At 38.5% G+C, this 13,487-nt stretch overlaps 1 protein-coding gene across 1 annotated transcript; it reads left to right on the top strand.

Moving 5' to 3' along the window:
* Positions 1 to 8,301: 8,301 nt before the first annotated feature.
* Positions 8,302 to 12,814, top strand: LOC113589487 (extracellular calcium-sensing receptor-like). The gene is made up of 6 exons (XM_035525497.2): positions 8,302 to 9,242; positions 9,329 to 9,617; positions 10,377 to 11,132; positions 11,224 to 11,451; positions 11,612 to 11,735; positions 11,901 to 12,814. The coding sequence occupies exons 1-6, from the start codon at positions 9,040 to 9,042 to the stop codon at positions 12,812 to 12,814; spliced, it is 2,514 nt and encodes an 837-aa protein (XP_035381390.2). The 5' UTR covers positions 8,302 to 9,039.
* The last annotated feature ends 673 nt before the right edge of the window (positions 12,815 to 13,487 follow it).

Genomic DNA, 13,487 nt, shown 5'->3' with positions numbered 1-13,487 from the left:
GGAGCCGAATGACTGTAACATATGTAGTCCTTGAGGAATATGATTGCTGTCCACTGCAATATGAAACACGAAGATGCATCTAAAAAGCAACTGCATTTGTTGTCATATAAAAGCTGTTATATAGTTATTATATAAAGATGTTATTTGTTATATATGTTAGATGATATTGTATATAAACTATGTCATATACAATATATGCTAATAAGTTGGCCAAAGTGAAATATGAATGGTCGTTGTGATTAATTAGTGTCTTCGGCCAGTCATATTATTGCAAGTAATATACAATTAAACAGGGTGTTAGTGTTGTTTCATAGAGGAATCCAGCTCCATAACTGTAAGCAAACATGTAATCATACTCACTAGTTCTACACAGTGTCATGACTGTGTTTATCAAGAACATTATAGCACTGTAATTTCAACATTTCAACATGTACTGAGTTCAGCAGTGGTCCTTGGACCAATCACAATATTAAACATTAAAGATTGAATATTCTTACAAAAGCAAACACCTTCCACTATGCCAGTGACCTCAGACTAACCTTCCACTTTCACACATAATTACCAACATGCATATTACAATGTCACCAAAACTCCACTGGTTGTATGCAGTGGTCTGACCATAGCCATTGTTCATATGCAATGGTCTGTCCACAGCCATGAATGTGAGGCCCTGCATGTGCAACCTCTACACTGTAACCTTTACATATGCTGCAGTGTAAACGCAGCTACAGAGTCAGAATATTAAGGGCTTAAACAGTTAAAACTTCTCCAAGTTTCTTTTATGATGAACAATTTATGTTATTTCATTTGTATGTCAAAGTTTTAAATTTTTTATTCTTATTTTTTATAGCTGCACATTTAATTTACTATACACACAATTAGATTTTATGATGTGACACCATTTGTGATATCATTTTTTGAACAATGCATAACCTACATTATTTGGTTTGATATATTAGTTAATATAGTAAAATGATACTGTCTTGTACAATCATGCACAGATTTAACGAAAGAAAAAAAAATCTAACAGGAGAAAAGAAATCTGTTCTTTCAACTAGGGTTCATTCAGGGATCATTACTAAAGGTAACAATCATCATGGATTATCAAAGAACATTATACCATGTTATACCAGTATACCCTACCAACTTTAATATCAGAAGTACTACAGTAAAAGAACATGGTATTTTTTTGTTCATTAAAAGGTCACGAAAGAGCATCTGCAACCTTTCAGCAAACAGAACATCTGACGCAAGAGCATTAAAGTGTTATTGAGTGCGACTAACTTCCAAAACAACTTGTTATAAAAAACAATTAGCATTCACCAGTCAGAGAAAAAAAACAAAAAACAAAACTGCACCAAAATATTATTATCAATAGAGGTCTCCAGGGTGAAAGTGACTGTTGCTGTCTGGCGAACCCAAATGAAAACCTTGGTCTCGAGGGCTGAGGTGTGTTGTTTGTGAGCTCAGACACACCACTAGGGCACCCTTGTGTCAGTTTTTAATCAGTGTAGGCCCAAGGCTATGATTTAATTGGAGCTGAAAGATGAGAAGCAGCCAGACGGCATAATCTGCCCACGAATGAGGCTTCAGGGGTTGGGTGGCAGATGCAGCTCAGCCTGGTAGGCATGCGCTGACAGGTAAGTGTTTCCAAATTATGAGATCAAATGGCAGCTTGTATTATAATGGTGCATTGCATCATAATTAATTAGCAGCTTTGTAGTAAAGGCAGGAGTGATTAGGAGAAGGCTGATGCCAAAAGAATGCACACAGAGGACTGTTCTTTTTAGTCAAAACACCTTTAACAACACCAAGCCTTTCCACATGAGACTTGGGCTGCATAAGACTAAGTAATCTAATAAGGAATCTAAAAATTAAGCACAAAACATTTTAAAACTATAAATCATTACAGATTAGTTTTATAATGTAATAATAATAATACTGTTATGACGTTAAGCTTATTGTGAAGAAAAATAAAAAAAATAAAAAAAATAAATAATTATAATATACTGATTATTATAATCATTCTGTTTTTTAATATACAATATGAATGTTAATATAAACATCAATACATCGGCCTGGGTATACATTCAGAGGTTTGTTCAGGGCCTGCACACACTGCATACTGAGCATATTTTTATTAATTCATTGAAGGAAATTCCACTTTTAAACAATTCTAAAGTGCACCTTATCAAAATAACCAGGGACTTTGCTAGGCATGCTAGACGGTCCATTCAAACTCACATGACACACATTTTTCAAATATATTACATCTCTGGGCATTCTGTGTTCACATGATGTCCCTTTAGGAAGGTAGCCTTTATGCCTACTAAAGGTCACATAAGTTCAAAGTGTGACAGTGTGAACTTACGACAGAGACCATTACTCAGGATGGTAAATGTATGTTCTGGCTACCATGTCAGTTGGTCAAGGAGTGATCATACCATAAAGATCTCCATCATAAAATATATTTAAGACTATAGGATAAGAACATTACAGGCCTATATCAACCTTATTAATATATTTATATTTATCCAAAGCAACTTACAATTATGACTGGACACAACTTGAGGGTTAAGGGTCTTGTTCAGGGGCCCAACAGTGGTGGTGCTTGAACTGGCAACCTTCTGACTACCAGGCCAGTACCTTAACTTCTGAGCCACCACTACATATATTCATATATGATGATGCTCAGTGATATAGATTTCAGATACTAAAGTATGGCATGACAACAGATTTACTATTAACATCAGGTTTTAGTATAAATATCATGACTGCTATCTTATTGTGGCTGACTGTCCCTCTGTACATTCTCACTGTGCATTGGTCATATTAGCACTAAACATTCTCATAGTATCTTGCAAAGAAAGCTCATTTCCTAATAAGTGAAGAGATAAATCAGAAGTGGCAATAAAAAAAGATGCAATGAAAAATAAATTAACTTAAGTGTTTAGTTCAGGTATGCACAAAGGCAGGTGCTGGTGGGCCAGAGTCCAGCAAAGTCCAGCAGAGTCCTGCAGAGTCCAGCAGAGTCCTGCGGAGTCCAGCAGAGTCCTGCAGAGTCCAGCAGTTTGGCAACAAACTATGCCACCCTCCCGGCCTCTGAAACTGGGCAATGAAGTCTAGAACCGGCCTAGATAAGTAACAAATAATCAACTAGGACTCTAAAAGTTTCACATACTTAGTCCTTTTATCACCTTTGAAATTGAAACGCGTACAGTCCAACATATTGATTTATGGCCTTTGTTACTAACAGCTTTTGTAAATGTGCTCCTTCCCCTGGCACCTCCTATGAAGCAACATTACAAATTAAAAATGTAAAAACTGATTTCAGAACAGTAAATAGGGCAACTTTTACTAAAACAAATAATGATTTCACTGCTGGATGACATAAGTTTAGTCATGGCCTCCTGCTTGTTTGAAGTATCTGGTTGCCTTAGCAAGTGACCAGCAGAGGGTGCTAAAGATCAGTAGCTGAACTGCCAGGCTGGTGCACCTGTCAAAATGCCTCCCACACAAAAAGAGAATTAGGACATGAATGTATTTTCAAAGTAATATTATGCTTATGGGATAAAATAAAGTATATTCATTTGGTAAATTTCCTGAAAAAAAATCTTGAAATAGAAATAAATTGCATGTGCAGTGCTGTGTAAATACATAAAGGTACTCCAGGTTCAGATCTAGCAGGTGCGGGTGATCCACGTTCATGTTAGGGACCCAGTGTCCAGTTGTTCCTTCGTTGGTTTGACTGAAATGTACAGCTGTGTATCATCAGCATGAGAGACAATGCCATATTTAGAAATGACCATATGCCTACTGACCACATATTGACATTTTCATTTAGTTTTCCAGCATTTCACAGATGCTCTTATCCAGAGCAACTTGCATATTTATCAGTATGACTACATTTTCATTTAGTAAGTTTCATGAAGAAAGATCTCAAAATAAATTACATATACAGTGCTATGTAAATATCTTAAGGACAAAGAGTTAATTTACAACATTTACTTTTCAAGATCTCTTTTTTTTCCACCATTATTTGTGTTTTGACCCAGATAAACAAACCAAGAGCCATAGTTGGGGATACTAGAGAGGCGCTGCCGAGGGAAGAGGGCAATAGTCCAGGGACTTAGAGAGTGATGTGTTACAACTTGCAGAACAAGCTTACTAACAGACTCCCTCTAGGATGTACTCCCCTAGAAAGCAATCTGACTGGAGTCCTGACAAACAATAAAAACACAAATAACAGCCCTATTAATTAACAGCAACTGGTCCAGGCATCACATGACTGTCATAAACATCCTCAGGGTTTGACAATGCTCTGAACAGCAACAGCACCCAGCAGACACTGCCTGATGCAACATTAAATTAGGCATAACAGATTAATTGTTTATTCTGTGTTTTGCAGCTGTCACAAGTGTAATGTGTTATTCTAATTCAAGTTCTTACAGGCCTGAACATCAAGAAGTAAGACATTACATATTCACATGAACTAAACTAAACTACATATATTGCCATTGTGCATAACTGAAAGATACCATGTTAAAGCTACAGTAAAACTCCATGCAGTGCAAACAAGTTCATAAAACACACACACACACACACACACACACACACACACACACACACACACACACACACACACACACACACACACACACACACACAGAAGTTGCGGTAAAATAAAGTTGGCTATGTAGGCCTTACTCACTGTGTGCACTGTGTGTATATTATGAGCCAGCAGAGCTGGATACCTAGATCACCTAGATACAGTTAGGATGAAAACATTATGAAAAAATGTGTCATGCAAAAACATGGAATATTATCTTATCTCTTCTCTAGTCATACCCATGCCATGTGCCACGTTTAGGGAGCACTTGACACAAAATTTCAGCAAACAGAAAGAAACCACACCACTAATATAACTTATTTAAACTTTCTCTGTATTTAGGGTTAGATCTTTGTTTTCCATGTCATCCAGAAGTAGTTTTAGTCCTGTAACTGACAGGACATTAACAGGACATGCTTGCTGAACAGATCAGGATTACACCACCATACTGGCAAGCACCATAATGGCTTAGTTATATGGCAGCTTTCCCCCAAATTCTCACAATAAGTGGTGATACATATGAGCAGAGAAAATCCTCTGAAAGGTCATAAAGAAAATTAAATATTCATTAGGCTGTAGTCTTTTCATTAAATAATTAAATAATAATAAATGTAACAGTAAATATTATATATCCCAGATCACTATTACATATCCCTGATCAACAGGGTTTATTTCTGCTTCAGTCATCTATGTTTTTAAAACAAACATAAACTTAAATAGTAAATACAACCAGATGTTTAGGCCTGTAATTACTAAGGACCAAGTATATAAAATGCACCTCTAATCAGTATAATGTGATATTCAGTTTTTGTTCAAGTCTGAGATTATAATATTTATAGAATTTCATCAATATTAATGCTTCTATATGGTGACTAACTCTGAACATTGAAAATGTGACTGACTGAATAGACTATTCAGTTACTGAATAGTCAGTTTTTTGACAAAAAAAGGACCATTCAGTGCTATACCCACTAAATACACTGCATGATGATGCTACTTTACCGTAATCACCCTTAACAGTGTAGAACATGTAGCAGGTCACAGAGGCCTGATAACCCACACATCAGGTAGAAGCCAGTGTGGATGCTCTCAGTCCTTTCTCCCCACATGTTAGCACCCAGTGCAGTCCCCAGGCCATAGTGATCCTATAAGTTATATTAGGCCTCTGTGACATACTAACTGATCTAACAACTGCCTGTAGCAAGGCCCTAGAGGCCTGCTAAAATCACAGATTCCTCAGTATATCTGTGACACCAGCTGAAGATAGCATCACCTCTCACCACCGGAGGTCACCCTAACCTGAGTCCTTCTGTTTTTCCACCTGTTCCTTGTTTTATCTTAGTCTTTTTGTTGTACCCTGCGTTAAGTATTGCCCTGTTTCTGTTGTGTGTAATTCTGAGCTATCCTTTAGTTTGTGTATTCCCTGATCTTAGATATGACAGTGGCCCCAGTTTAGCCCCAGTTTATAACAGTTAGGCCAAGCAATCCTGTCAGTTATATCAAACCTCTGCTATATGCTCTAAAAACAGCCTTTACCAAGTTATATCCCTAGTGTATCTTCTAACTAAAAACTATGATTGCTATGATTATGAACAGAAATATGTTTGTACTTGTGTTAAATATGACAGTAGTAATAAGTCAAAGTGACTGTACTTTTGTTTTTACCTCTGTTTAATAATACAGTGAACATCCCTGTTTGTTTGCCCTTGCCCCTAAAAGGGAAAGAAAATACAGAGACTAGGCATCAGGGAGCCTTCATCCAACAAGTTTTATGACCCTATGTCAAAGCTTTACATTTACCTACATAGGCAGCATCTTAATTAGCTTGTCGAAGGTACACTCCCATGAGCTGCACACTAGAAATTTAACCTAGGGTTAATTTAACCTAACTTGGTACATGGACTAGGCCTAGGAGAGAGGGTGTGTGCTGAGTTTGAAGGCCCTTGGTCAAAAGGTTTGGTGGCCATCGACCCTTTACATTTACCTGTATAGGCAGTTCTCAGTTTAATTAGTCTGGGGCCTGAGTGCCAGCCACTCAACGGGCCCCATACTGGGCAAGCATAATCTAGGCCTTAGACAGTGTATGCCGAGATTAGAGGCTGCTGATCACACAGTTGGCTTTCTGCGACCCTTTAATTTTTCCTAAATAAGTCAAAGTAACATTCTAGAGGCCTGCAGACCATCCACATGACCTTGGGGCCCCAAATGTGGCAAGCATACTTTAATCCTTAGGTAAGCCTTTAAGCAAAGATTGGCCTAGGTCAAAAGTCAGCATCACACAACCCTTTACATTTACATATCCAAGGAGCACAAGAAGATGTATACCTGACCTTAAATTTACCTGTTGCGTCAAGCTGTAGTAATACCACAATGACTGCAGATGTCACTAGTGAGGAACACCATGTAACCTGTAAGTAATTTTGAATGAGTTTGTCAGTAATGTGCCAGGGAGACAAAAAGCTTCTTACATTATGGAAAAACTGTCAAAGGATGAATTACATAGTGGAATGAAAATGGTGGATTTATTTTCAACTGTAAATGCATCAACAGACATAATTGAAGTCTAATAGCATCTCATAAAATGTCAGATGATCCGAGACTGAGGGCCTCGTCAGAATTGCTACAGGCGGTGGCTACTTCAAACATTCCCTTTTCAGCAGTGCCTAATACAGATGTTAATTGAAGAATATTAGAAATTCCGCTTAGACAGATCTGTGTGGGTTTTTTTTTTAAATGAAATAAAATGAGAGCAATATATTTTATTATAGAGTGCCTGCTTTCTACCTTTGTTTCGCCACTCGTTATACAGCCCCAATTCTATTTTCCTACTGCTCTATGTTCTCAGCATTGTCTGGTGTGGTGCCCTCTCCTCCTGCACCACCAGAATACAAGATGCTGCGCCACCATTTGCTTGGCACGTGTCCTCCGCTGCATAGCACTGAGCTGTTCGCTGCAGTGCGTCTGTGCTGATGATGAGTTCTGCTCTCTCTGCCTGGGTGATGGCTGCTTGGAGGCTGGCTGGCGCGGTATCATTCTGACAATAAGACATTAAGGAAGTAGCATAGTGCTAACTCTGCGCACTGCCTTCTCAAATGCTGGATATGCGTACCGGACCATTGTGCTCAATTCCGACAACAAGTATGCTCATTTGCTCTCCCTACAGCTGCTCTGAAAGCAGCCACTTGACATATAGCAACTGCGCTGCCTGCCAAAAAGGATGTTGGAGGGACGCGGTCAATGCTACGAGCTTATCATGCTGTTATTATGGCAGCTCTATGAGCACCCACAATGCTTTTCCCACCAGTGCCAGGTACAGCTGCCCCATGGCAATAGCCTCGGCCCAGCTTTGGTGTTGGGCAGCTACTTTCTGTGTGGAGCATACACTCCAGTATGGAGGAGTACTGTCACTGCTGACGCTGTGGGCCCTCTGTCACTGGGAGCAGGCCAGGCTCTTGCGCTGAGCCTTTCTGCGTTGCTCTCCTTGCCATTATCACCAGACAGCTGCTTCATTCTCGTCTGGTTGGACCCGGCAGGACCCGGCAGGACCCGGGTTCCCGCTTCCTCTGGGCTGCTTCTTCTTTGCTGAGTTTTTCATTGCATTGCCCAATCCATCTCAATTCAGCAGTGCAGCCCATCTGAAACCATTACAGTGTTGGCGGCAAGGAAAACCCGTGAGACGACATCTCTCGCATGTGAATACTGATTTATTGAAAAGTGTACATAATAAACAGGCAGAGATGGAACTGAACTACTCAATACAGGAAAAGGTGCAGAGTACCTGAAAACAACACTACACACAATGATGGTAATAACACAAAAGAACACCACTTCACTGCAAAATTATGTGACTAAAGTAAACATGTGCACAATTGTGACACATTAGGGAAAGCAATAACAGCATTAATGTTGAACTAAATTACAGGTCAGGGAACACACTGGGAAACCTACCTGTGCAGTAACTGCCCTCGATCTCTCTCACAGGCCAATGGCCAATGTCACAATATTTAATGCTTAACTCATATTATTAAGGTTTTAAGTTAATCAGAGACAATGAAAATGTTTAGATTTTATTAGTAATTATTGGAACTTATTTTAAATTAAGTTTTTCAAATTGAGAGTTGCTGATAAATTATCTATAAGTTTCTATAACCATTAAGCAATATTTATTTGCAATTGTTCTTCCTGCCAAGGTTCACATCTTATCTGTGAACAATCCTAGTTGATCATCCTTCAATGAATTAAAAACACCTGGCTGAATTCAACAGGCCCCAGCTAGCATCCTGTCCCTTAATGAAGTCATGAAGTCCACAGTTCCTGATTTGTTAAATGTGAACAGTAACATCCGGAAAAGATCTATGCATGTTTATAAAAAGAATCAATGCGGTAGTGGATGGGGATTCATGTAGCACTAGTAGCAGAGAGATTTTGGGATGTTTTTTCATGTGCTCCTGGTTTCAGTTGTTCTTGCAGCAAAGGGTGAAAATCTAATTTGCCATATTCTAGAAAGTCCAGAGTATGCTTTACTGTCTAAGGATGGAGATGTGATAATTGGAGGAGCTTTTTTAATACACAGCGCTGTAATACCGCCATCATTGTATTTTACAGAAAAACCTGAACCTCTAATATGCTATAGGTTTGTTATAAAGCAAAAGTTCACACTCCAGTGATGTTTTCAGGAAAACCAATTACTGTTGTGTAATGTTTCCTGTATGCCCACAGACTTAACCTCAGAGAACTACGCTTTGCCCAGACCATGATTTTTGTCATTGAGGAAATCAACAGAAGCAGCAGCCTGCTCCCAAATGTCTCTATTGGTTACAGGATTTATGACAATTGTGGCTCAAGATTCTTATCTATGAGGGCAGCTATGGCTCTGATGAATGGTCAGGAACTAAGAGCAGATGGAGCTTGCTCTGGAAAAGCGGCAGTGCAGGCCATTATAGGGGAGTCAGAGTCTACTCCTACTATAGTACTCGCTAAAACTACAGGGCCTTTCAAAATCCCAATTGTAAGAATAAGCTACTGTCATGCCATGTGCTGACGCGCATAGTACTTGGAGAGCAAATTTTATTAGTATAACAATTAATAGGGCACTGCCTTTAGTTCACCTGTTATTCATCAGCTATCCCAACTAATTATACATACTTGGATATCAGTCTCTTGAATACTCAAAACATTTAACAACTTAGTTTGGTGTGAAACCAGACATGTTGCAGACATGTTGCATAGTACTTGGAGAGCAAATTTATTTAAAAATTAATATGACAATTAATAGTGCACTGCCTTAGTTCACCTGTTATCCATCAGCTATCCCAAGCAATTATACATTGGATATCAGATTTCGAAATCACATTGTAAATAAAAATTTAACCATATTTAACTATGTTGCTAAATGTTGTTATTTTATTTTTTTACATATAGTTACTGAATAATATTCTGTTTCTTGAAAATACACAGATAGTTCACTTTCTTTAATATAATGAATGAAAATGTACAAATGCTTTTTATAGTTTGTATTCCATCAAATATATATTTTTGCCACTTGTATGCTTGCCTCCTGCATGATTAATCTTTTGAATGAGAGTACACTGAGGCATTTGGTTGAACTATTGGTAATTAAGGTATAACGGTGTGCTGTAAATTAAGGTGTGCTAAATGTTCTGTAAATTAAGATGTGCTAAATGTTCTGTAAATTAAGGTGTGCTAAATGGTTTGTAAATTAAGCTGTGCTAAATGTTCTGTAAATCTTCTGTCTTTCTCTGCCCAGATCAGTCATGCTGCCACATGTGAATGTTTGAGCAGCAGGAAAGAGTTCCCCTCCTTCTTCAGGACCATAGCTAGTGATTACTACCAGAGTACAGCTCTGGCTCAACTGGTCAAGCACTTTGGCTGGACCTGGGTAGGAGCTGTGAACAGTGACAGTGACTATGGTAATAATGGGATGGCCATTTTCCTTGAAGCTGCAAAAGAAGAAGGGATATGTGTGGAGTATTCAGAGAAATTTGACCGATCTGAGACTACCAAACTCATGAAGGTGGTAGACACTATTAGGAAAGGCACAGCTAAAGTGGTTATTTTATTTGTTGCCCATATTGAGATGAACATTCTAATAGAACATCTTATTCTAAAGAATGTCACAGGATTACAATTTATTGGAGTTGAGGGATGGATTACTGCTGTTAATCTAATAACTCCAACAAGCTACAGTGTGCTGGGTGGAAGCTTGGGACTTGATGTGGGAAAAGCCAACATTGAAGGCTTTGCTGACTACGTCCTAAAAGAATTTTGGGAAACAGCTATCCCTTGCTTCCTGACAGGGGGAAACATTTCTCAAGCTGAAAACACTTGCAGCAGATATAAGGATCTTCTTCCATTTCAAAACTACAATGAAGATATCTCAGAACTGCGATATGCCAATGGCATCTACAGTGCAATTTATGCTGTGGCCCATTCTCTACACAGCCTGCTCAGATGCACAGAAAACCAGAGATGTAATAAGGACAAGATAATACAACCTTGGCAGGTAACACAATAATAAAAAAAGGAACAAAAAAACCCAGTCTGTAACTGACACTGATCACATAGATACCAACATTCTCTTTTTACCTCTCAAGGTTTCTGAGGCTCTGAAAAAGGTCAATTTTACCACAAAATCAGGAGAGCAGGTGTGGTTTGACAGCACTGGAGCAACGTCTGCGAAGTATGATGTGGTGAACTGGCAACTTGGGGTCAATAGAGAAGTGCAATTTAAGCAAGTGGGCTACTATGATGCCTCTATGCCTCCTGGAGAGCAAATTGTCCAAACTACTAGAAACATAGTTTGGGCTGGAGGAAAAACTGAGGTACAGATACGGTTGGCTGATTATAAATGTTTTAAACATAGTAATTATTATAAAACATTACAAACATATGAAAATGATTGCAGAGGATTTGTTCTGTTGTTTTATTATTTCTGCATTTTACTTAAATAGTAATGCATGCCACCTATTATGCTCATATTAGAAGCCAAGGTCTGTATGCAGTGAGAGCTGTCCTCCAGGAACCAGGAAGGCTGTGCAGAAGGGAAGGCCTGTCTGCTGCTATGACTGTATACCATGTGCAGAGGGAGAGATCAGTAACATGACAGGTAATTTTAGGCTTACGAAGTTCCAAAGAAAATTTGTTAGTTGTACATTTTGCATTCTGCTCTTGCTTTCTAGGGTACAGTTCCTGAGCAATGGCATCAATAAATAAAAACACAGGACCATGGCTGTGTTCTTTCCTAATCAGAATAATCCTAATTGTTTTGCAGATTCAAATAACTGCGAGCAGTGTCCAGGAGAATACTGGCCTAATGCTGAGAGAGATAAATGTGTGTTAAAGGTCATAGAATTTCTTTCTGTTACAGAGGTTATGGGGATAGTACTTTTATTGTTTTCTCTATTTGGAGCAGGATTAACTATTTTAGTGGCCATTTTATTTCTAATAAACAAGGACACTCCCATCGTCCGAGCCAACAACTCAGAGCTGAGCTTCCTGTTGCTCTTCTCTCTGACTCTGTGTTTCCTCTGTTCACTTACCTTCATTGGTCGGCCCTCTGAGTGGTCCTGTATGCTGCGCCACACAGCATTTGGGATCACCTTCGTCCTCTGCATCTCCTGTGTTCTGGGGAAAACAATAGTGGTGTTAATGGCCTTCAGGGCTACACTTCCAGGCAGTAATGTCATGAAATGGTTTGGGCCTCCACAGCAGAGACTCAGTGTTCTTGCTTTTACTCTCATACAGGTCATTATTTGTGTGTTTTGGATAACAATTTCTCCTCCTTTCCCCTATAAAAACATGAAATACTACAAGGATAAGATAATATTAGAATGTGGCTTAGGTTCAGCTGTAGGTTTCTGGGCTGTACTGGGTTATATTGGATGTTTGGCTTTTCTGTGTTTTATTTTGGCATTTTTAGCACGGAAGTTGCCTGATAACTTTAATGAAGCCAAATTCATCACATTCAGCATGCTCATATTCTGTGCAGTTTGGATCACCTTCATTCCAGCTTACGTCAGCTCTCCTGGAAAATTCACTGTAGCTGTGGAGATATTTGCCATTTTGGCCTCCAGTTTTGGTTTACTGTTTTGTATTTTTACACCAAAATGTTATATAATTCTGTTGAAGCCTGAATTAAACACAAAGAAACACGTGATGGGGAAAATGGCATCTAAATCACTATAAGAAATTCAATAAAATATAAACATACAGAATATTCACATAGAGTGGTTATTTAAGTTTAAATATTGAATGTACTCACACAAGTAAAACCCTGAATAAACAATGAGAAATACAACGTTCTCAAGAATGAAAGTTGAGCCATACAATGACTCCATACCTCACGCTTATTACATTCTTCCTACTGCTTATTATTTTGTATTGTGTGAACTCAATAACTGTTTATTTAAAGCTGCTTACCATCAATAAGACCAAGCTAAAAAAGGTAAATAGTCAGAGATTATAGTGGTAGGTGCACTGGTCACAAAATCCTGAAAAAATATTTAATGCAATAAGTGGTCTGTCAAAAATCAAAATAAAGTGATGAACACAGAGGATGACTTCAATTGCTTTTCATGGTTGGTCTCTCCAAATATCACATCTGAACAGAAAATGTTGCAGGATAACAGCATTTTGCAGTACTATGACAGCATTCCAAGCAAAATGAAATCAAGTTCTTAGACCTTTTTTTGCATATGTGAACTTAAAGACCTGTTTTTGGACCGGTGTGGATGTGCTTGCAAATGTTTGCTGGCGCCACAAAATAAATGAGTAAAGTGACAGAAATGAAAGATCTGAAAGTGTTTGTCCAAGTATACATAACCATCATGTTGTATGTCCAAACAGAAATAAAATTCAT

Source organism: Electrophorus electricus, chromosome 6, assembly GCF_041902795.1.
Source record: "Electrophorus electricus isolate QZ-2024a chromosome 6, ASM4190279v1, whole genome shotgun sequence".
Classification (NCBI taxonomy): domain Eukaryota; kingdom Metazoa; phylum Chordata; class Actinopteri; order Gymnotiformes; family Gymnotidae; genus Electrophorus; species Electrophorus electricus.
This window is presented reverse-complemented; position numbering and strand designations above follow the sequence as displayed.

Excerpts from the sequence above, each read along its gene's own strand:
- LOC113589487 (XM_035525497.2), top strand. The coding sequence starts at position 9,040 with ATGTTTTTTCATGTGCTCCTGGTTTCAGTTGTTCTTGCAGCAAAGGGT. Across the intron at positions 9,618-10,376 it reads GGCCTTTCAAAATCCCAATT|ATCAGTCATGCTGCCACATG; the intron begins GTAAGAATAAGC and ends TTCTCTGCCCAG. Across the intron at positions 11,133-11,223 it reads AGATAATACAACCTTGGCAG|GTTTCTGAGGCTCTGAAAAA; the intron begins GTAACACAATAA and ends TTACCTCTCAAG.